The 25,523-nt window shown below is 26.5% G+C and overlaps 3 protein-coding genes across 7 annotated transcripts in view; 1 reads left to right on the forward strand and 2 right to left on the reverse strand.

Moving 5' to 3' along the window:
* LOC113791544 (uncharacterized) overlaps window positions 1–25,523 on the forward strand; it is a 34,943-nt gene that overhangs the window by 535 nt on the left and 8,885 nt on the right. For all 3 annotated transcript variants that reach the window (XM_027341337.2, XM_075824484.1, XM_075824485.1), the window contains 3 exons: window positions 79–203; window positions 3,920–4,487; window positions 4,554–4,878. In XM_027341337.2, coding sequence (XP_027197138.2) covers window positions 79–203; window positions 3,920–4,487; window positions 4,554–4,878 — 1,018 coding nt within the window. The remainder of the gene's footprint in view (window positions 1–78; window positions 204–3,919; window positions 4,488–4,553; window positions 4,879–25,523) is intronic.
* Window positions 7,306–22,147, reverse strand: LOC113791597 (uncharacterized). Of its 3 annotated transcripts, XM_075824488.1 has the most exons (5): window positions 20,998–22,147; window positions 9,990–10,128; window positions 9,521–9,918; window positions 9,246–9,443; window positions 7,306–9,159 (listed from the first exon to the last, which is right to left on the reverse strand). In XM_075824488.1, the coding sequence occupies exons 3-5, from the start codon at window positions 9,833–9,835 to the stop codon at window positions 8,434–8,436; spliced, it is 1,239 nt and encodes a 412-aa protein (XP_075680603.1). In that variant the 5' UTR covers window positions 9,836–9,918; window positions 9,990–10,128; window positions 20,998–22,147; the 3' UTR covers window positions 7,306–8,433. The 3 variants fall into 3 exon arrangements, with proteins under 3 accessions (XP_075680603.1, XP_075680601.1, XP_075680602.1); XM_075824486.1 differs by having other exon boundaries at window positions 9,521–10,128; XM_075824487.1 differs by lacking the exon at window positions 20,998–22,147 and adding an exon at window positions 16,330–16,678 and having other exon boundaries at window positions 9,521–10,128.
* On the reverse strand, window positions 24,108–25,383 carry LOC142646216 (uncharacterized). The gene has a single exon (XM_075824489.1). The coding sequence runs from the start codon at window positions 25,210–25,212 to the stop codon at window positions 24,217–24,219; it is 996 nt and encodes a 331-aa protein (XP_075680604.1). The 5' UTR covers window positions 25,213–25,383; the 3' UTR covers window positions 24,108–24,216.

Here is a 25,523-nt window from a genome sequence, read left to right on the forward strand (position 1 = left end):
AGTTGAATTTCTATTTTTTTATGTTGTCAATTTCTATTTTTTATATTGTGAATTTTGTTTCTCTCCACTTGTTCGAAGAACTGCAAAAAATGTGGAATCAATTATCAGAAATAATGGAGCTATACCCGCTACAATCGGTGTTATTGATGGTATCATTTTCATTGGATTACAATCCGAACAATTAGAATGGCTAGCTAAAAGAGGTTTGTTTATTTGTTGAAAAAAAACAAGTATAATGTTTTGTCGTTGTTATGAATTATTTATCTTGTAAAATTAAAAAAACTTCAAAAAGATGAGTTTCATTAAATTTTATCAAAACTAATTATCATCATTGTGTATAATCAAAATTTGACTACCCAATAAGTATACACACTAACACAAATAATAAAAACATCAGCAACAAAAAAAAAGACAATGAATTAGCAAATTCTTTAGAATTTGAAAGAGTGAGTGAAAGAATGAAAAAATGATTGATTCGATCAATTCAATCGAAGATATCGATCGACTTTTTCATTCTGAAAAACATTAGCCTAGATTTTCTATTTTCTATTTTGTTTACTTTGTTCAACATGTCCATATAGTTGGATCATCATCATCATCATCAATAATGTTCATAAAGATATAATGAATACAGTCAATGTATACAGACACACAAATCTCATGTAATCAAAAAAAATATAGAATGTTTTATTTCTAAAACAAACAAAAAAATAAATAGAAAACTTGTTATAAATGGTGGCCAGGTTAGTTTCGTTTGTTAATATGCTTTTAACTGGACACAACAACAACATCAGAAAAATGTTTATTTTAACACTATTTTCAAAAAAAAGAATTGTGAAGAATGAATTCCATTCAATGAAAAAAATCTAAAATTTTTTTTAAAACTTTGTTTGTTCATCATATTATAAAATCGAAAAAAAGCAAAGAAGAATATAATTGAAGCTTGATAAAGATTATTTATTTTTTCAAAAAAAACATTTTCTTCTTCTTTTTCATTATCAGGATTGATGTTATTCTCACTCACTTTACTTTACTTTAATTTACTTTTCAACAACGATCATCATTGTCAAAATGTTTATAATAGTTTCCTATGTATTAAGAATAAAGAAAATGAAAATAAAAAATGAAATAAATTTCACCATCAATGGCTATCTCATTATTATGATGATGATGATGATCTTCTTATAACATCAATCATCACTATCATTGTATCCGTTGAATGGAAGATTGCACTTGCACTTTTCTCACAAACACATATATTTTTATTATATGATTTTTATAGGTCTAAAAGCTTAAAATATTAATAAAAATTGTAGTTTTTTTTCACACACAGTAATTGATCATTACAATTCCATTAGGATTTCGCTGTTGTTTCTTTTTTGTTGTAGAAAATTCTCCGTTCTATTTGACAATTTATAAGGATCAAATTTACAGAATTTCATTTTTGAAAAAAAATTGTAATCATCCAATCAAAATTGTTGAACTTGTATTGTATTGTCAATGGATTTTCGTCATCATTATTGGAAATATGAAACTAATTAGACTAATATTCAATGCATTAGACAACGTATGATTCTGCTGATGGTGATAATAAATATTCATTTTTTTATTTATTGCTTCAATTACACAATATATCATGATTTCATTGTTTTTCTTAATTGCTTATTAGTATAGCAAATGATTTTCTTCTTCTTCTTTAATGTTCGTCATTAAATAATCAATTTAATGTTGAGATTAACTTTACAGTTAAGACGTGTTTGAGTGTGTATGTCAATAATTGATATTAGTGATGATGATGATGGTAATGGTAATGTAGCTAGAATTTTTATTCTATTTCATTTTTTAAATATTTGTTTTTTTTTGTGGATAAAACTAATTGACAAGTTTTTATGATTGTTAATCATTATTTGGACTGTCAAAAAAAAACTTTTTTTTTCAATATATTTTTATACAGCTGTCAGTTTAATTCGGCTAAATCGATAGATTATTTGCGGTTGTGTGGTTGATGCCTCGCTAACCATTTTCAATGATCGGACCAAATATATCGATAATCAATCTTTTACATATAGCTAAAATGTTTCATTTTCTCCTTTCCATTTATCAGTCAGCTTGTGTTGTTTTTTTTCTAATTCTTTCCCATATTTGGATTTACCATAAAGCTGTTTGGTTGTTTATCCATTCGTTTAGTTTGGTCCACAAGAATTACACAGTTTGTTTATTTTGATAAATATTAATCAAAAAACAAGCCGTAAAAAATTGATGACTCAAATCTTCTACTTCTTTGGCTTTTATACTGTTATTTTGTAGATGTTTTCAAACAAACAAACAAAAATTTGCCGATGATTATGATGTTTGGAAAGGAATTAAAGTTTTACTATCGTTTGACATGGACAAGTGAACAAAGTTTATTGTTTTGTCATTGAACCTATTCAAAAAAAACAACTAAAAATTTAACTTTCGGCAAAAGAAAAAATGATAAAACAAAAGACATTAATTTTCCTCTTTTTATTCGTTATTCCGATTGATCACTGTTGAAGAATTTGTTTTTTTTCAGACTTTTATTCACAAAAGATAATCGAAATAGATGTCTTCATTATTATCTTCTTTTTTGTTTCATATTTTTTCCCCGTATTTGATGTGAATTTAATATTCTGATTCAAATCATTTATGATGATGATGATATTTTTTCGCATGAAATGGTTTGAAGTCATATCAGCATCTTTTTTATTCTACTTTTACTTTCTGGATCATTGAATATGATGATGATGATGATGATAATAATCCAAACAAAAATCTATAATTATAATGATATGACATTGATGATAATCCAATAATAATGGTCGTTATTTGATGTTTATTTTTTTATCCTTGAATCCAGAAAAAAATTAAATTCATCACATACCAATCATATAATTGATGAAGTGTTGTTTTTCAAGACTAAACATTTGAAAAAAATTATGATTGACATTTATTATTATTATTATTTTGAATTGGAACAAACATTCAATCAATACTACAATACAATGTCAGTTCAATAAATAAATGGATGAATGAATACAGTATTTTATTTCCTTCTTTCATATAATAATAATCGTATTTTTTTACAGCTTTTGGATATAAAATATTAATTTTCATAACTTTATGACCGGCAGGCCGGCCGGTTTGTTGGCATTCAGTCATCAATATAATATCATTTCTGTAACCATGGATGTTTTTTTTTCTTGTTTTCTAATATTAAAACACAATATCACTATTCTATAATAGATAATAGATAAAATTTCGTATCATCTCCATCATCTTCATTGTTTGAATGATAGTAATACGATATGATCTTTATGGGATATGGCGTTTATTTATTTATTTATTTTTTGCTTTCTATTTTTTGTTCGTTATCGTTGTCGTTTTTGGTCATGAATTTTTCAATTCTGAAATATTACTATTGCTAACAAATGTCAAAACCGATCATCTGGATTGTGTGTGTTTGTCTGTGAAAGTCTGTTTGTGATTGTATTTATTGATTGTTGGCCAAATGTTTTCCTGCTGTTGTTGTTGTTCATAACTGAATAATATTGATTTTATCAAATTTTTTTGATTTGATTTGAAAAAAATCTACTGAGATGACATCGGTACACATAAATGATAGACAATATTGGATATGATTGGAATGATGAACCAAAATTTTTATATTTGAAAATTCCTAGCTCCTTGTAAGAAACTTTTTATTTTTTCTTCATCATTTAAAAAAATGTCATTTATGATTATATTTATTTATTTATGAGAGAAATAACAACAAAAATCATCATTGAAAATCAAATTAAATGAAAATTGATTGTTTTGTTTGACATGAATTCATTTCAATAAGATATAAAATTCTAAGAAAAAAACTTAATCTATGTTATAATACAAATTTTGATTACAGGATATGAAGGACCAAAATTACAGACTGATCGATTGAGTAAAATTTCTCAAGGCGATCTGGCAGCTATTTGTCAAATGAAAGGAAGTGGTGGAACAACAGTATCATCTACAGCATATTTAGCTAATATGGTTGGTATACGTGTTTTTGTTACCGGTGGTATTGGTGGTGTGCATCGTGGTGCTGAAATTTCCATGGATATCAGTACTGATCTAATGGAATTATCACGTACACCAATTTGTGTCGTATCGGCCGGTATAAAATCGATATTAGATGTGGAAAAATCTCTTGAAGTTCTTGAAACAAATGGTGTATGTGTAGCTGTTTTTGATGGTGATCAAACCGATGATACTAATCGTGTAGAATTTCCTGCATTCTATACACCAAATAGTGGCCATTTTGTTAACTATAATTTTTTAACCGCCAAATCAATTGCTGAATTAATCGATACACGTGATGAAATTGGTCTTAAAATGGCGATACTATTGGCCGTACCTAATCGAACAGCCAAAGCTAATGAATATCAACGACAATTTGATGATGCATTAAAACAGGCATTGGAACAAGCACGGTATGGATAAAATTTCAATGCTATTTCGAAAAATAATTTAATTAAATTTAATGAAAATAAAAATAGACAAGAAAAAATCAAAGGAAAAATGGTAACACCATTTCTATTATCAAAAATGTCACAATTGACCAATGAACAAACATTGCAATTGAATCAAAATCTAATTGAAAATAATGCCAATGTTGGTGCGGCCATTGCTATCGAATATAGCAAACTGATGGCCTGTCGACAACAAACATTGTCTTTTTCATCATCAAATGTCAATGACCAAAGCAAAGATAATAAGAACGATTATTATCACATTAGTAGATTCGATTCGAAAAAACCGCCCATTGTTATCGGTGGTTCGGTTTATGATATAATTACCAAAATAAATTCATCAAATATTCAGGTAGGTTATAATTGGTTTTTATTATTACAAATTTTAAAAATTTTTGAAAAAAATCAATTTTTTATTCTGTTCATATAATTTGTTATATTTTTTAAGATAAACAATGTAATTAGCTTTAAAAATATTCATTAAAATCAAAATCATTAACATTACCATTAACATTCTATTGTAACATAAAATATAATGGATTTTTGACCTTAAATATTTCAGGAATTTTTCCCACATTTTTTTCATCAGTCTAATGATTCTTAAATTTGTTTGTTTGTTTGTTTCATTAATTTGTTTGTTCCATAATAATTATTATCATTGAAATTACTTTTCTCTTTCTATCTCTTTGCCGGTTTCTTTTCTTCGAATGATAACCACTGAATAGTGAAAATGTCATTATTTTCTATGCTTATCGTTACATTAGGTAATAATAGTTTTTTTTCGCGTCCATTTCATATTTGTTTTACGATGATTATGTTGATGATGTTGATGATTTCCTTCCTTATGATTGTTCCATGTTACATATGTCGAAACATGTTTTTGTTGCTGTTGTTGTTTTTAATGTTCGAGAATTGCATCATTTTCAACTAACTTTCTAATCATCATCATCATCAAGATCTTAATGATAAAAATAATGATAATGGTGATGATGATGATTGATAAAACAAATTTCATTCTGCTTTTCTCTTGCTTTTCTTGTTTTTCCTGAAACATTTGGTCTTTTTTCCTAGTTTTTTTTTGGCTTGGATAAACTTTGAAAAAACTGTTTTTTTTTACTTAGAATCAATACTTGGTGATTTTTGATTTGAGAATTTGTTATAATTTTGTATGCTTGTGTTTAGTCAAAAAAAAAGAAAAAAAAGTCATCAAATCTTATTCATAAAATGAATATATTTACGATTCGTGCACATAAATAAAAAAAACATGCAATTTTTATCCATTCATTCATGCATGGTTTTCTATGCGCACCAGTTTGTTTTCGCTTGTTTGATTTTTCTCTTCATCTTTTTTACTCTTCAAGTTTTTCCGATTTAATCTAGTTGTTAATATTTTCGTAAAAATTTTTCTTTTTTTCCCAAACCAAAATTGAATTGATGATGCAGCTTTGGTTGTTGTTTTCTGGTTTTGGTTTTTTTTCATTTTGATTTTTTTTGTGGGTTGAATTTGTGGGTTGGAATTTCGTTTCATTTTTTTCGTTGTTGTCATTCCTGGTAGTTGTATTAGATTCACTGATTTGTTATTATTTTAATTTTACTAAAATTGTTCGTCAGTTGCATGAATGTTGCAACAACAACTACTGACAACATTAGTAATGTTAATATTCATTAAATCAGACTGGAATTTGAACTGTTTGCGGTTGAGATTGTCAATTTTGTATATTTTGGATCCTATGGTAACCGGATATTAATTGGAAGATTCAGTCTGTTTTTTCAGCGGCAATGCAAAAAAAAATGCAATGCAGTGAAGCTTACTTTTTTCATTTAATGTTTGAATTTAAAATGGAAAAAAATTTCATTTTCGTTCGTTGTTAATGATTATTTCATTGTAATTATGATCGATTCCTATTTTTTTTTTTTTTTTTTTTTTGGTTCATTTTAATTCTTTTGTTCATCATTGATTAGGGAATTTTGATTCGGATTAAAACAATTCGTTGCCGTAGCATCAGTATCGAAAGCAAGTAAAATAAGACAAAAATTTGAAACAAAAGAGACAATAACCTACGCTAATGTCTTTATAATTGCAGAGCAAAATAAAGCCTTATTATTATTATTTTGGAATTTGGCTTTTTTCCTGTATCCAAAAACACACACAGCACACATTCATTGTATCGTGTTGTCATCAGCATTATAAGATGACAAAAAAAAATTTATTAATGAGAATGAGCGAAACATTTAGCTAAAATTAATTGTTTTTCATTTTTTTTCAAAATGAATCCAAAATGATGAAAAAAACAATAACATCATTCTATTTATTCTATGATATTACTTTTGTTGTTGTTGCTCGATATGCTAAAACAAGTTTGTCAATAGCAATATATTTTATTTAATGATTAATTTTACCAACATGAACTTGATTATCATTTTATTTATTCAATTTGATTAGAAATTAACATGGAAAGATTCGATGTTTGTTTGTTTGTTTTTTTTACCTCAATCCAGAATTATTAATAATATTCTGAAAGATACATTTAATTAATTTTTTTTCTCTAGAACAAATTAATAATTCATTAATGTTTTGGGTTTTGTTCTTGTTAATTTCAATCAATCAATCGATCGATTGATTATTTTTGTTTACCAAAATAGCGAAAAATCAATATTGTTTGTAAATTGATAATTTATTAAAAGGAAAAAATTTGAAAAATATAACACATTATATATATTTTTAAATGAATTATTTTACAATTATTTTAAATGTTTTTCATTTTATAACATCACGTGATTGTGTACATCATTATTTTATTGGTGATTATAACAAAATTGATAAATTAAGTCAATCATTATTAGTAACAGATTCACATAATACAAATGCTTTTCTTTCGTTAATATTATCCATATCAAAACAATTAAAATTTAAAATAATGAAAAATGCCGAAGCAAAAAAAAACAAATGAAAATAGAAACAATTGAAAATAAAATTATAATTGAAGAAAAAAACATCAAATTGACCAAATTGAATGAATTGAGGAAAAAAAGTTATATAATGCCTATGGAAATGAATGTGATTTTTTTTGAAATAATGATGAATTTAAAATGATTAATTAATGTGAAGAAAAGTGAATTGCATAATAATTTTGTTTTGTTTTGTCTTATTTTTATTCTATGCACACAATGTATATCACATCTCTTTTTTCCAAATAAAAAAGGAATGAAACAATGAAAATTGTTTTTTTTCGTTGTTGTTGTCACATATGTAAACTTTTCACTTAAATATCATAATGATTAATTGATGAACCATATATACTTATTTATGACATTCAATCGATGATGAAAATGATGGTTCCTTGTTTTTATATATTCTTGATGATTTTTTCAATCGGTAATTGTTTTGCGTTTTGTTTTTATTTGTAGATGATGATGAACAAACAAAATATTTATATAAGATTTTATTTTTGAGGAAAGCAGAAAAAGCACTTGAATTAATAATAAGATAGTCTATTTATTTGTGTTTGTATAAGTGTATCTCTGTGTGTGTGTGTGTGTGTGTGTGTATATTTTGTATGAGTGTTTTGATTCATTGTTTACGCGGTTGTTATATCACTTAATTTAGGCTAAAATAAATCCAAACACACTTATAAACACAAACACACACATACACACGTATAAACATCTTGAATAAACACAAAAATTAATGCGTTTTTTGGTTTTGTTGATGATTGATTTGAATTTCCGGTTGGCTAAATTTTCTGTTCTTGGTTAGATAAGAATGTCTTTTCATTTATTTCAACATAGTTTTTTTTTGTTTTGTTTGATTTGTTGTTTAATAAGTTTGCGTAAATGTATATTTGTGTTGTTTTTTTACTATATTTATTCATTATTTTTTTTTATTATGGCAACAACAGATAATCAATCATACAATACTATGTTTTTTAGCAAATGATTGACATGCGGCCAGATTGGCTGCAGAATAGCTTAATATTGTACGTGAACCGGTCAATGTATTGATTAGATTTGTAGCTGCTGTTGCATTTGTTGGATTTATATAGCCACTTGCAGCACTAAGACGACAATGACATCTTTCCTGTGTTGAATTACCACGAAAAATCATTGGATGTTGATTTGTAGCAGCTGTTGTTGTTGATGATGGATTGAGCAACATTGTTGTTGTGCCTATTGCCGTTTGATCCTGTTGTTGTTGCATTGATGGCCTTGGTAAATAGGCTTCAATATCTTGAAAGGGTAACATAGGAATATCACTACTAGTTTCACCTTTAATCACTTTAATTTTTTCAATCATTTCTTTGATTTCTGAGCGTAATAAAAATAGGAAGCACAACTTAACAAATGTAATCACACAGAAACCAAGTACTAATAATAAATCAGTTGAATTCTGTAACCATAGATAAATATGCTCATAACAACCATTACTAAATACATGTTCATTCATTTTCGTAATACATTCATTATGTGGTGGACCAAAGGTAGGCTCTTCAGGATGACAACAACTTAATGGTAAAACTAGATGCTGGGATTCTGGTAATGGAAGATAACGTAAGGCCCATGTCGATACATTATAATCGGTTGGACCATCAACACCACAGCAATTCCAATTGACTTGGATATCATCCCAGACATTCTGTATGGATAATTATTGATTATAATTTTAATAAGAATTCAGAAGAAACACAAATCAATTATTATTAAAAATTGGTTAATATTTACCCGTATTTCAATATTGGTATCATATTCATTAAAAATTTGATTTTTGAGGTCACTTTTAAGATTCATGGTTATATTTTTATATCGTAAAGCCCATGCTACACCAACAATCGCATCACCAAATACTAATATTGACATTGTTACTAGATATAAATGTAGATAACTTTCATTGAGCTTAAGTGCACCAAGACATCCGATCGCCTATTTAAAATCAAATGGAAAATAATTGGATTAGAATGATCATATGATGATGATTTAATATGACCACAATTGTTTACCTGTACTAGGCCGCCTTGTATAATGATGGCTAGATAGGCATATATAAATGATGGATGATAAAGGCGAATATTGGGAAAAAGGCTTAAACGTGAATCGGTTATAACCGTAATGAAGGCAACTACATAAATGAATGTTCCGATGAATAATGCTGCATTACAGGAATATATCCAGATACGATAATACTGCATGGCCTTGCCTATTGCACGGAGAAACATGTGTTCATGTTTCTCGCCAATGGCCGCTCTACGACCAAAATGGTAACGATGTAACAATGAACGTTGTGGATACGTTACGTATGGATTCGTTATGAACATTCAAACGGTTTTGTTTTTATTTTGAAACAAATATATTGCTGTTGTATTATTCTAACCAGGTGAATCGAAATTAATTGCTTTCACTACAAAATGATCAATGGTTGATGATGAAAAATTTCACAAACGAAATTCTGATTAAATAATAATGATTTACTTTTCCACTTTTTTGTTTTGTTGTTTGGCGTCTTTGTTTTTTTTGGCACCACGAAATTCTCATGAAAAGAAAATGGATTGATTTTTTTCTTAATATTTAACGATCGATCTTTCAATGTGAATGATTTGTTGTCAAATTTCTATATTTGAAGATTTCGGTTAAAATTATAAAAAATGAGAAAACAAAAAAAAATTAATTCACGAATCATATTAATGAATTGAAAAAAAAGAATAGAAATGATGATTGATGTATTCAACAATAGCAATTGATTATAATTTTTATATTTCAAAAATAAAAAAAATCTATATATACAACGTATGTTTTTGTTACATAATGCACTAACCGGTATAATTATTATTTAATCGTTTTGGAAAAATTTTGTCAGAATTTTTTTTCTGGTTTTCAGTGAATTCTCTTGCGTAAGAGCAAATTCTCTACGGACAATTATTGCTATTTTATTTTTTTCACAGTACAGTTTCATCTTTCTCTTTCTGTCTCTTTCGCAATCTATTTCTCTAATTCAATTAAATCCTTAAATTCAATGAATGTTTTTGTTTCATTAAGTGTTTGAGTTTGAAATAATTAGTGATAAACTATAATTATTTTACAATCATAATTGATTACAATTATAGAATTTTGTTTGAAACAAAAATGGTGATTAACTTTTTTTTCATTTTATTTAATATAACCAATAATCAATTATCATTGACCGAAATTATCGTCATCATCATCATAAGATACACCCCAAACCCAAAAAAATGAAAAACAAAAACAAAAAACAATCAAATGTTCATTGAATTTTTTCGTGCACAGGCATAATTTTCATCATAAAATTGATTTAACATTTCGATCGAATAATGTCATTTTAGAATTTTTTTCACCTGTTTCTTTTCAAAAAACAGTTTTATATTTTTTTTGGTTCAAAAAATGTACACACTTATCATTCCATAATATAATAGATTGGTTTGACTTTTTAACATTATTTCAAATTTCAGAATGAACTGTATTCAATCGTCAAAATTACCACATACCACCTGGCCGCTCTATTTGGCAAATGTCAAAAAGGAAAAAATCGGAATTGATTTTTTTTAACTTCCTTGTTCTTTTGTCATTTTAGTTTTCAAAAAAATTTTCTGCAGGCTGTATTTTTTTGCCTAAACTAAATTCTGATTGAAAAGACAACAAAATTCCAATTTCAATTATAGGGGTTTCACACTAGCAGCAATGTGAATGAAATATTTCAAATGCAATATTTCACTACATTTCAGCCTTATGGACTGAAATATTGCATTTGAAATATTTCATTCACATTGCTGCTAGTGTGAAACCCCTATTAAACAAACTGAGTGTATGTCTCTGTGTATGTGAGGAAAATGATATAGAATAAAATGAATTATCATCATCATGTTCATTATTATATTCTATGATGATTATGTTTATGCCAGATGATTCCATTGTGTTTGTTTCGGTAAAATTATCATTATTATTTGAAAAGAATTGGTTCATGAATTTTAGCTTTGCATTTTAGCTAATTTCTAGTTTCTTTTATTCAACAAAAAAAACCAAGCGATTCATTGCAAATCATTTTAATTACATTCTTTTTGTTGTTGTTGTTGTCTATGTATAGAATTGTGAGCAAAAAACGCAACGCAACCAAATGGAATGAGAATTTCATTTTTTGTAAATCATTTCATTTTTTTTTGTTCTATATGAATTTTTTACATATTATTCGTCGGATTCGTTGCTCAATAATCTTTGTCACTCATTTTTTTTTAATTTTGACATTTTCTTTTTTTTCATTGAACTATCCGGTGATGATAATAATTATGAAGATCTTTAGATCAGAATTTTTATTGATTTAAGATATATTTTTGGTCTGTTAATGACGACAACGACAAATAATAATAAGCTTTTGATTTCATGTTAACTATAATCTATTTTCCTTCTTTCTTGTTCAGCATTTTTATTTTTCATATTTCGACATTTTCATGGTTTTTTTAAATTCCCATTAAATTAGGCTTAGATTTGAAAATTTGAGAACATAGAAATGAAATGGTGAAAAAATGAAAACAAATGTCAAAGTTTCTTTTGAATTCTGTATCTGAATGAGTGAGGAAAAAAAATCCAATTTTTTCACTTCAACTTTATGAATTTTGAAAACTTTGTATTTTTTTATATTCTGGCCTTTATTTTAGCAAGAAAAAAAACGAAATAGCGAAACATTTTTAGATTATCATCGTGGCAAAACAAAATGAAAATGATGATTATTGACGTTGATAATCAAATCGATTCAAACAGACTCAAATGAAAGATATGAATCTTTTATTCGGTTTTTTTTTGGTGATGAACTTATGACAAGACAAATAAAAATCCTTGCACACTTATTCTCATTTCCACAATACAATCATGTTCGTTTAACTTTTTTGTTTAACGATTAAATACTTAATTTTTTCCATTATTATATAAAAATTTTATTATTTAAAAAGAAATTCGCGCTTTAAATAGTATTTTTCTCCTTTCTCTTGAAGGAAAGAGAAATTTTGCCATCTTATCAATGATAATATATTAATGACTTGAATTAACGTTTGTCTTTTTTTTCCAGAAAAAAATAAAGTTCAAAAATGTTATTACGAAAAAAAATCTTTGAAATTTTTTCAGTTAGAATGTAACCGTTTTATGATTTATTGAATGAAAATTGTTGGAAAGAAAATCAAAAATAAATTCCTTCCAAGTTTTTTGTTTGTTTGTTGTAATCCTCAATTTCTGAACTGGACTATAAAATTTTGTTGGAAAACACAAAAAGTAATAACAACAACGAAAAAAAATCGATCATCATACGCCATTGCCGAAATGATTTTGCCAAAAAGAAAAAGAGTGACAGTAAACAAATCAAAGAGGAAAGAGAAAGAGAGAGGATTCTGATTTTAAATATATAGAACTTTCAACACCGTCATTGTTGATTGTTGATCCAGAATTACGAATTCGAATCACGAATCAGAATCAAATTTTCCCTTTATTTCAAACAAAAACAAAGAAAAAATTCGTCCACACACGTACTGTACAAAATGCAAACACCACAGTTCTTTACACTGACACAAATTTTCAATGAAATAGGATTCAGATTTTTTTGATTTTGATTTCCAAACACCAGATGCTTTTGTTTGATGAATAACTTTTATTACTTGTCCATCTTTGAAAATGGATTTAAATGTAAATGTCAAAAGTTGATTTTTTTTATTCTAAAATATTGAACAGTTTGAAATGGATGTGAATAGATTTATGCATGTGTGTGTAACCGAAACAATGGTGAAAATAAATGTAATCCAAAAGCAAACGCACGTTTTTTTCTCATTTCCACTATTATCTATTGTAAAAAAAGATCCTGACGTCATTTCTATTCTATTAGTTTTATTTATTGGTCAAATTTCTAAGAAAATTTAATCGATATTCTTTTTTGTACCAGAATAATAATTGATTTGAATATGTTATTATATTGACGTATAACCAGAAAATCATTAATTTACATTGATCATGGATATCGATTCCTGTTCATTTCTTATATAATTGATAATCATATGTCTGCTTGTCGATTCATAAAAGTTTCAATTCATCTTGACAAAAATTGACTATAATTGCTACCAATATGATTTCATCATTAATAATAATCTATTGTATGATTATTTTCTATTTCTAATTTTTGATTTATCATTTACAAGATTTTTGTTGTTGTTGTTGTTAGCTTGATGAATGAATTAATATTGTTATTATCATATTTTTATTTTTAATAATACATCAGATAATATATACGTTTGTAGCTAATTTTGTCCATATGTGGGTGGGTGTTTTTTATATATTCTGTATTTGAATAGTGAACTTGTGAACAAATTAATTTATTCTTCTCTTACTCACACTTGCATATATATCACATAGAAACATACATTGGAATATTAATTTTATCAATTTGTATGAATTTTTCAAACCCTTTTTTGTTTGTTTATTTGTTTCAAGCACAAACACTAAAGAAAAAAGAATTAAATTTAAATTTATTATTATACGTAAACGGTAGTGATAGTTTTTTCTCTTCACTAACAATTTCTTTATAATTTATTGAATGGAAATTCTATGAAGCTGAAAGTAAAAAAAAATTGAAAGATAGAAATAAGAAAACAAGCCGGAAAAAATAAACAACACGCGCTAAGTGCAGAACATAGATAGATTCATTTGCATGTATCCCAAACAAATAGTTTCTCATGTTCCAAAAACGTCAAGCAAAAAATAAAAAATAATGCCGAAACTTAATACATAACCTTCAAATATGAAAGTAGAAGAGTTTTTTTTCTTTTTCTACTTTCTTCGGTATAATAACATTGGCAAAAAGTATTATAAAGAACCAATAAAATTTACATTTTCATATAAGCTTCATGTATTTGCTTTCAATGTTTGTCTTAGTATGATGGGAGAATGAAAAAAATTGCTGTATATTATTAATGCAAATTGCCCAGACATACAGAACCTGATGCCGTGTGTGTGTATGTTTCTCGGTGAATATTAAACAAATGAGAAAGTGAGTATGTTTGTGTGGGAAAGAAAGAAACATGTGTGGAAGAACAAAAAAACAATGGCATGTATGGAATTTAGATTTAAATTCAGTAATAACAAGAAAAAAAATAAACATCAAATGTATATCGCTCATTGTTGTCATCATCATCATGATCTTAATGGTTCAGTCATTTGAAAAAGAAAGCAAAAAGAAAAAACACTAATTTCAATTTCAGTTTAGTCTTGGATATTCTGAACTATTTGATGATGATAAAGTTTTATGAGCGAAAAAGAAAAATGAAATGAAATGATTCTCATTCATCAATTTACTATTCACGTTTTGTTTTATCATTGATGTGATTGGGATTAAAGATTAATTTGTTTTCATATCATGAATGTTTCATTTATTTTTCTCTCTCTTTTCCATAATAATTAATTATTGATTTGATCCATAAAGATTATCGATCAAGAATTTTTTATTTTTTTGCCATGCTGGTCTTTTAGTAAAAATACTATAGTGGAAAGAATTGTGTTACAAATGTTTAGGTGGTTTTCTTTTCTACATTTTGGCTCGTTTGTTTGTTTGTTGGTTCAAAGCAAAAATCATTATTCTCAAAAGTTTTATCATCATCATCATTGCAAGTTGTTGGTGATGTTTTGTTTTATTCAAATTTAAATTCAATATCAATTTATTTAAGTATATATTGTTTGTCGAATCTTGTTGTTTTTTTTTGTTCACATATGAACAAAAAGAAAAAATGACAAAAACAAAAACTGATTTTGATTTTCAATTCTTTTGGGCAATTTCAAATTTATATTCTCCCAAATGATTGTACACAAAACCAGAATCAGAAAAAGAAAAATCAAATAATCAAATAACAATGTCGAAAAAAAATGGTAAATAGATTGTTGTTGTATCGATTCGAAAATTTATACTATTTGAAGAGAAAGTGAGTTGAGTTTTTTTTTGATACTAAATTGACAACAAAAAAAAATTCCAATGACGCCCACAATAGTCGATCATAATCATTTTAACTATTAGTTGACAAACCAATGGTTATCTTGCATCGTCGTTTTTTTTGAAAATAAAATAGTAGCAAAAACGAAACTGTTCTTGTTTTTTTTTCATTTCAAATAAAGTGGAATCTTTATTTATCGATTAAGTGATTTTATTTTCTCATCTTTCATAATCAATTCAATGAATTGGAAAAGAGAGAGAAAGAGAGAAAAAACATTTGATGATGATTGATAGGTTATAACAACAACATGATATAACAATAGATCGATTCTATAATATTTTTTTCGTGTTTGAAACTTTTCATATCAAGAAGGTAATTCTTCTATAGATCATTATTATCATCATCTTGAATTTTAATCATTCGAATGTTTAGTGGGTAACTTTTGAAAATAAATTTAAGAAAAAAAAATAAGTTTTTTTACTTATATGTTTCAACGATGATGACGATGATGATAGCATTCTAATTTATTTATATATATTACATACATTTTCTTATCATTTATTTTCGTTGTCAGAAAATTCAACAGAATAGAACCAAGAGAAAAAAAGTTGTTGACATACAGCAATATTATTTATATATGAGTAAAATAGAATGTTTTTTTTCTGGTTACATTAGCCAAAATGATTGATGAAATGTCAGGTGAACGAAACGATAGAAAAAAACGATCCTTTTTTACTGTTAATTTTCATGAGATATTTTTTTCGCTTTTCGTATTATCATCATATTGAATGAATGAATTTTTTTTTCGCCATTTTTCAATTGATTTTTATATTTCTACTCACCATCGTTATTATCATTCATAGTTTTCTTCTTTTTTTTTCGTTTTGTTTGATTAGATTCTCACAAAGAATTTAAGTATATTACTTGGTTGTTAATATTTTCGATGAATTTTTTTGGCATAACAAAAATCTTTATTGTTTTTTTTTCTTGCTGTTGTTATTGTTGTTGTTGTTGAAAAGACTTCTTAAAATTTATAAAAAATAATAACAGTAAAAACAACAACAAGAATCACTATGGATACAGACATAAGAATGAATTATTAATGATGAATTGGAGTTATGATCTTACGAATCATTCGGCTGTGTGTGTGTGTGTTTTATATGAAGAGAGTGTGAGTGCGAGAAAACATTAAAAAAACGCATAAACATAGAAGTTTTGTTTTGTTCTATGTTTCGTTCTTGCTTTTTAAATGACCATTTTCATTCATTCATTTATATCGATATATAAAAAAGCTCTTCATCATTGTTATATGATGTAGAAACCTTTGAAATGTTTAACGAACTAGAATTAAACAAACTTGTTTTTGTTTTGTATTTTTAATGATAGAATCTTTTTGAAAAGACAACAAAAAACACATTCATGAAAAGTCTTCGTATAGAACAAATCTTTTCGTTGTGAAACAAAAAAACCCAAAAACATTCATTTGTTATATGTTTGAACCGGATCGAAAAAAAGACAGATTTTATGTGTAATACTCAAAATCATCTTTATAAAATTTTCAGGTTTTGATTCCAACAATATATAATACTAACGAAACAGAACAACAAACACACAAGGAAAACTATCATCTTTATTTCATCGAGCCCAAGATAACTATAAAAAAAATAAATGATGAAAAAAAAAGAATGGATGGATGTAACAAAATCATCATCTCATACAACAAAAAAACTGAAACTTTTTCTGACGCTCAAAGATAATACACGAACCATATGGAGACAAACATAATATCATTATCATTTATATCGATATATATGAGAAAACAGTGCCAAAATATATTAACAAAAAGTTGGCCAGCTTTGAAAAACATTGATTTTTATTGCTGGTTGTTGTTGTACGGGCCCGAATCATGTTTTTTTTCTGAAAACGATTAATATATTCATGGTTTGTGTTTTTGTTGTTGTATTGTTATATTCTTCTTTTTCATATCAATTTCAAGTTTTTCTCTTTTCCTTTTTTTTGGAATCCATGTGTATGTTTTTAATCCTCAATTTTTAATGCATTATTATTATCATTATTATCAATAGAAATACTATTATCTCTGTAATGCCTGATTTGAATAGTTTTTTTTTTGCTTCAATTTGTTTGTTGAATTCGACATCAATTTCAAATCAAATTGAATGATATTTCTTTATTTGCCTTTTTTCTGTATGATAATGATTTTAACATTAAATACGGAAATTGAAATTGAATATTTGTGCGCAAAATGATATTACTCGAGGCAATGAATATATCGATGTGCGAGAAGAAATAGAGAGCATCGAGCATATAGGAAAACAATGAAAATAAACATTCCATTCGAAATTGGTTTGTTTTTTTAAATTGATTTTTTTCAGTTACAAAAAATGATTTTATTCATTCGTAAGCAACGAAAAATGGAGTTAACAAAAAAGATGGAATTATTTTATCAGTAATGGCATCATATTATATTCAAATGAATGAGATAGATGATAATTGCAAAAAAAAGATTAGATTTCATTCATTCAATGATCCATCACCATTTATTGATTGATGTTTGATTCGATATACATTCCCTTTGGATTTTATGATTCATTTTGATTATCAGATTCTTCTTTTTTTTGTCATTCATCTTCTATAGTAAGTTATTTAGATTAATAGATTCGGTAATACTAATGATAGAAAGATTCCAATTTCACACCGATTCTGAATAGGAAATAAAAATTATTCATTCTGCATTAATTTAGTTTATCGTATTTTTTTGTTCCCTATTTTCTATCAATAGCATGAAATAATCTAAATTTATATTCAGAGATTTTTTTCATCAGTGATGAAAAAAAAATATTGAACAACAACAGATTCCGGATGTTGGTAGCCGGTCGGTCCGTAGTTTTCATTCGAGACATGTTGTCGTCGATGATTTGTTTGCTACAACAACAAAGAATGAATAAATATTATCATGTATGCGGGAAAAAAAACGAAGTAAACACATTTAGTCAACACATATACTTAGCACACACACACACACAGAAATGTTGCCTAAAAACTTTTGTATTTATTCATTTATAACAAAAACTAAGTTATAGAATCATAAACATGAAAACTAAAGAATCAGGAGGGAAAAAATTGAGAAAAACGGCACCGAATTGGTAATGTCTTTCTATTCATTCATTTTCTGGTGACAAAGAATATTTTTTTTCTGCCACCAAGGCATCAGTTTCTTATTTATATAAATTTTTTTTCTTTTTTCTCTTCTCATCGTTGTTATTTTTGTTGTTGTCGTCGTCGTAGCCATTCTTTTGCTTAGGCTCAATAACAATAGACATTGAAACCATTTTATCAGATGTAAACAGATAATGGTAAAGAATATATGAAAAGTAAACAGCCAACAACATCGACGTCGGCAAGAATGATGAAACCTTAATGATGACATTTTCTTTTCATTTCGGTGTTTCATTTTCCCCGTACGGGCAACAAAAAAAAAATTGTCGACCATTATGACCGTGATAGTCTGGTTTTTTTCTCTCTTCTCTTGACTAAAACATGTATTTTCAATTTCTTTTATATGATAATAATAATTTTTGTTTGTTTGGTTGGGTTCGGTTGACAAAACGATGTTGGTGACGAACGTTAAGTAAAAAAAAAGAAAAAAAAGATGTTTGAAGATTATTGAAATTCAAGCTTTCATTTATATTCTTTTTATTTTTATTTTTATTCTCATCTCTCGGTTATGTCTATTTATTGGCATGTATGCGTGTTTGTTGAACATTTTTATTTTGGGAAAAAATGACTTGGCCAACCAACCGAATGAATCATGGAATTAGACATCTTTAAATGTGTGTGTGGGTGTGTGTTTGTTTAAGTATGTACCACAAAAAAATTGAATTCACATTTGTAATTCTAAATATGTTTGCGCTAGGGTGTGTGTATAAAGCCATTTCCGATTTAGTATTGTTTCATTTTCTTTTACTTTTTCACTAATATTATCATTATTTTCATTGATATTATTGTCAAAATAACAACAACAATAAAACGAATAATTTACACAGTATGACTAACCATAAAATTTTGTAAAAACTAAAACATTTTCTCTCTACCAAAATAGTTTAAACTAAACAGTGTTTTGATTTGGAACAAAAAAAGAAAGAAAATCATTGATAATAGGATTCTCTTTCACTTGTCATTGAATGTTTTATTTTCAAAACAACAACATTGATAAAGTTTGATAGATTTTTTTTCTTGCTTAAATTTATTCTCCAAATGGACATTGTCAACAATCCTTAAAAACTGGTAGTGAATGAAAAAGGAAAAGAAAGATCAGAAATGTGTCTACAATGTACGCGAATTAATTTATTCATCAACATTATTTTTATAATAATTTATTTATTTGAATGTATACCATTTTAAATCTCTTGATGATGTTGATCACAGAATTATTATTATTATTATTATTATCATCAAATATCTAAACTGTTGTTTCTTGTGTCTTTTTGCACACTATTCATGTTTCTATCATGTTTTTGATCCATTCGAGTGAAATAAAATCATAATAATAATAATAAGTCTGTTTTCTTGATAATTAACTTTTAGCTTATTCTTTTTTTTCTTTCTTTGGTTTGTTATTTTTTTGCATTGTCGTTGTTGTTTTAATGATGAGAATGCACTGCTGAGATGATAATCATATTATCACCATCATTACAGTGTTAATTCATCCATCTTCATTTTGCTAACTTGATGATGTTTTTTGTTAGTTTGTTTGATGTTAGTTGGTTGCCACCTTTATTATGTCCCAATTTTTTTTTTTTGGGTGGTTATTCTTTTTTCCTCATCTTTTCCATGTTGTTGTCATTTTTTTTCTCACACTATCTGATAAATATGATTTTTCTCTTCATTTATTTATTCTATATTTAATTAATAATCGTTTTATTTATGCATTTTTTCTCTCATTGTTTTTCTTCGTTATAATCGTATAATGAACAAGTCTATTATAACAAACATCAAAGCTTTGGAAAAAATGTCATTTTGAATTTTTTTTGTTTTTTTTTTGTTCATTCGTATGATTAATTTAAGTTGTGATTGTAATGTTGTCGTTTGAATTTCCTTATGGCTGAAATATGACTAAAAAATGGTTTAACCTTTTTTACAATAATTAATTATTTTTCATGAAAATAGTTCATAAAAAATAAGGACCATCTTTTTCTTCTGTTTGTGTGTTATCGATAAAATAGCAATTTCCACTGCAGAATAATTTAAAATATATTTCTTTATGTAATCAAAATTACTTATCAGTGAAATCGATCAATTTTTTGAGCGCAATGTTTTGTTTGCAATTTTTTCCACACAATAAATTTGGTTCTTGTTTGTTTTCAATTTATTTTTGTTTTTTTTTCAATTATAAATTGGCTACAAAAAAAAATTCTAATTGGTCATTGTGAACAAGAACCTAACAACAATAATTGATTTTATCTGTTTTTATTTTCTTTTCTATACATTACCTTTTCTTTTATCTTTATAATTGATCGAAAAAAAGTTATGTCGTTTGAATAGAATTATTATTTTCACTTTTTTCTTCTTGAATTTTCTATTGTATTGTTACAATAATAATAAGAATGATGACGTCGATTAACGGTACTTGAATAGGATGTTCTTATTTTGGATAGAAAAGATGGAAAAGAAAACATTAAGTTGACTTCCGTTTTGCTGTCATGTAGATAATGGAATTCCTGGTATTGTATGTGATTACAATGTAAACTTTTTTAAAAAAACAATAATAATAATACTTTATATAGATTTTTGTTTTAAATCATTGTCGTTGATCTTTGATATATTGTATTTTGATGATTGAGTCAATTGATGATGATGATGATGTTTTTGAGATTTGAACATCATAATTTTGTTGTTTTGCAATTTCGGTGGTTTTTTTCTCATTTTTTTGATGATAGTCAATCAGATAAAATCACCCAAACACACAATGGTAAATCATATTTGAAACACATTTTATTTTTTTTTTTTTTTAGTTTTTTCTCGAAAAAAAGGCCATAATCATGAAATAATTAGCCTCTATTCGATAATGATTTCAACTAATTTTGCTAAAATAGCTAAAACAAACAAATGCGAATGAGAGAATAGGATCCGCACCCATACACACACATTAATTCACATTAAAGTCAGAATCAGCAGAATCAACATTTTTTTATTTTTATTTTTTACTTTTTTATTATGCTGTGAGTAAACTAATAAGTAAACGAATATAATGAGAGAGAGAGAGAATTTTTATTTTTGGTGGAAATCTTTGACACGCAAATAGGAATTATTTCATTTTTTCATTCTCACTAAAATATTTTAATGATCGATGATCAATTTTAACTTGAAATTTTTATATTTTGTTGTCGTTTTAGAGATTTTTTTCAAAATTTTGAATGATGACCAGAATTCATTTTTCTTGTTTGTAGAATATTTTCGGGAAAATTTTCATATTTCAAAATAATGCAAAAATAATAATGATGATTATTTGAATTGAATTCGAATAACAAGAAAACTTGCAATATCGGTAATATTCTTTATTATTTTCACTGTGTATTTGTGTGTTTGTTTGATGTGTGGCGTGTGTGTATGTATGTTTGATGGAAATCGAAATACTAACATCAACACAAACTATGTCATAAACTAAACTAAACTAAAAATTTTCATACGACGATAATGACGTCAACAAGTCACGCCTCTATATTCTTGCGATTGTAATGTAAGCAGCATTTTTTTTAGCCACTGTGTTTTATTCTCTCTATTGCCGCTATGATGATATACTTGTACACAAATTGTATATTCGACTACAACACCGACATACGATTTCAATAGTCAGAAAAAAATAAATTCTGGTTTTTTTTTGTGTTTGCTACATTCAAAACAATATACCGAAAGTTTTTCAGTTTTCCTGTCATTATCGACTAGCTAGTGTATATTCTTGTCGTCGTATTGTTTCTCTTTTGTTTTGACGATTATACTATGCTATGCATATCCTTTAATGTGTTTTATTTTCATTTTTTTTTCTCATACAAGTTTTCAATTTTCAATTCTTGGATCGATATATTTGCAGCTGCAGCTGCATTATTAACCCAGAACATGAACAAGATATGGCTACCACAGCATTTTATACTATCATTGATATATGAATCAATTAGTTTGCTGTTGATAATGAAGCAAAAAAAACTATCAAGGTAAAATATAGAACTTGTTCAGTGTAAAAGAAATACAATACTACCTGAAGATTTTATATCGTTTAAAACACACATGTATGATTCATTATTATATTTTCATCTGTCATTTGAAAAAAAACAAACAATAAAAATGATGGCAAATCCACATTTTCTCGTCGTACATTATGCATATGTTTTAATAGAGATCACTAATGATAATCTTAATTTTTTTTGTTATCCTAAAAATACTAACAACAATAACAATCATCAATTACATGAAGAATTTATATTAAACAGCAAGGGGCAGTGTTGTCGATTGAATTTAGGCCAATAAAATAATGCTAACAGAAAACAAAATGAAAACAAAACGATGAAAAAACACACAAATACATTAACCATTGTACGTACATGTTATATAAATGTTTTGGATATATATTATATATGAAAACAAAGATCAGGAATATAGAAATTTTCATATTCACAAGCTTTTATTTTTAAATCATTCAGAATTCACATTTTGATATATTATGTAAGAATTTGATGAATCACCATATTTTTATTTTTCGTATGTTTGCATGTCCAAAAAGCGAAAAAAACGAATTGTCCTGGAGTTTTAAGAATTCTTTGAGTAAAGCACATTCGCCATTATAGACAAAATCTGCAGCAAACATTTCTCTTTCATTTGGTCTATTGATTTATTTTTATTTCTTCATTGATGATTGTAGCATGTGTATATTTTTCGCATGCTTTCCATAATAATCCGCAATACAAATTTCAAAATTTTTTCCTGGTTTCAAATTATTTGATGACCATTCAAAGAGTTCAATAATTTTTTCTGTTGGAAACAATCGTTGGTTTTGTATTTGGTTTTACATTGAAAAATTCCTTTTTCTTGACTAGGCAAAACCATAACACCACTAACAACATAAACCACCATTCATTGTTAAATGAAAAAAAGGAATAAGAAAATCAATTTGCGAATGAAATGAAATTAATTTGTACACGCACATATAACTAATTTTATGAGCTTCTATATAAAAACTTTCTCCAATGATTGCATCACATGGTATTAATGATAACACATTAATCGAATCAAATTTATGATAAGAATTGTGAAACACAGATGGAAAATATAAGTTAGATAGAAAAAATATAGTCAAAAAATTGATCAATAAAGTTTCTGTTTTCTGTTTACATGATTTTTTTTGTTCTCATTCTGATCATCATCATCATCATCACTCACCATCACCATACATGCAAATGTCAATTTTCAATTTTTGTTCTCTCATATTTAAAGAATTCTAAATCGCCAATCATTCATTGTAACTATTTGTCAAATTGGTTTAATTCAAACATTTTCACATTGTTGACATATTCAATTAAGAATTTTTTTTATCATTTAGTAATGAACATTTAGTTTTGTCTGTTTTTATTGAATATTTTTTCGTTGTATATTATTTTTTGGTTTTAGCATTGTCTTTTTTTGGGTATTCAGTTATTTTTTAAATTTAATTTAAAAATTTACGATGCTGATGTGCGATGTTGACCACTTAAAGATAGTATGCATTTTTTGAAAGCATAATAATCGACAATTGCATTATTTGTACCAATCAATTTCATTATTGTCGTTTGATTTTGATTATCGTTATTGCTGTTGTCACCATGATCAAAATGATCATGATTTTCATCATCATATACTAGAGCACCATTAAAACACACGAATACTTCATTTTGACCAATTTTTGTACATTTAACATTAGAAATTTGTTCTTGATTGACATCCATAATAATTGTCTGATCAATATTTGCACGAATCCATTCAATTTGAGCATTGTACGTTACAATATAACCACCATTTAGTAACAAAACGAATTCTGTAGAATTGAAATGAGTTTGAGTGATCAATAGAAAACCATCGATGCTCACAATTCCAATGTTAACATTTTCATTTTGTTCATTTAGAATGATCTGATCTAAATTCATCTCCTCAGTAGTTTGTAATTGAAAACTTTGCAACATAATATTATTATGTTCATCATTTTTGATGCCACTTTTAATAACGATAACATTTTGGCCATTCTTATTGGGAACGATCATTGTCACAGGACCAAATTTAATATTTTCATTTTGATCATTTACAATTGTGACACCATATAATTGATCACCATCACTTACCAAATAGGCTCCAGGCGGGCGTGACATTTTTTTTAATTCATCTTCAAAATTATCGTCAATATCTGTCATATTGTTTGACTTTGATCGTGGTAAAATAATTCGATCATTATTTTCCATAAATCGATACAAATTATCACGATCATGACCAATCAATGGTAAAATTTCAGTAATGGATAATCCACCCATACAATTATAAACATTTTTCAATTCAAACCAATGATTATCGGTTATTTCATTCATATTTATTTTGGTTTCATTTCGAATTTGACCTTTACTATTTACGAATACGGTTTGATCGAATAATAATCCTTGTTGTCGAATTTCATCATCACCATCGCACATTTTTTTCTATTCTTTCCTTCTTTAGCTTTGTTCGATCGAACTTAAATGTTGGCTTCTGTGTCTTGCTTTTTTTGCTGTCGTCTTCAAAATTCACAAACAAATCAATCAATCGATTTGATCTAAATGATCGATATTTTTATAGAAAATCACAGTGTTGTTGTTTCTTATCTGAGGTTGGCTTTTATTCTCCAGAAAAAACAAATTATTAATAATTTAATGAAATATAATTTTATTCAAGAATTTTTTTTTTTTTGATTTTAATCAAAATAAGTAATTTTTTCCATCAATAATGTTTTTATTGTTGAAAACAG

This window comes from Dermatophagoides pteronyssinus, unplaced genomic scaffold (genome assembly GCF_027571235.1).
Source record: "Dermatophagoides pteronyssinus isolate colony J.1.1.1.1 unplaced genomic scaffold, Derpt_VIB-CSIC_2022.12 sq0002, whole genome shotgun sequence".
Classification (NCBI taxonomy): Eukaryota; Metazoa; Arthropoda; class Arachnida; order Sarcoptiformes; family Pyroglyphidae; genus Dermatophagoides; species Dermatophagoides pteronyssinus.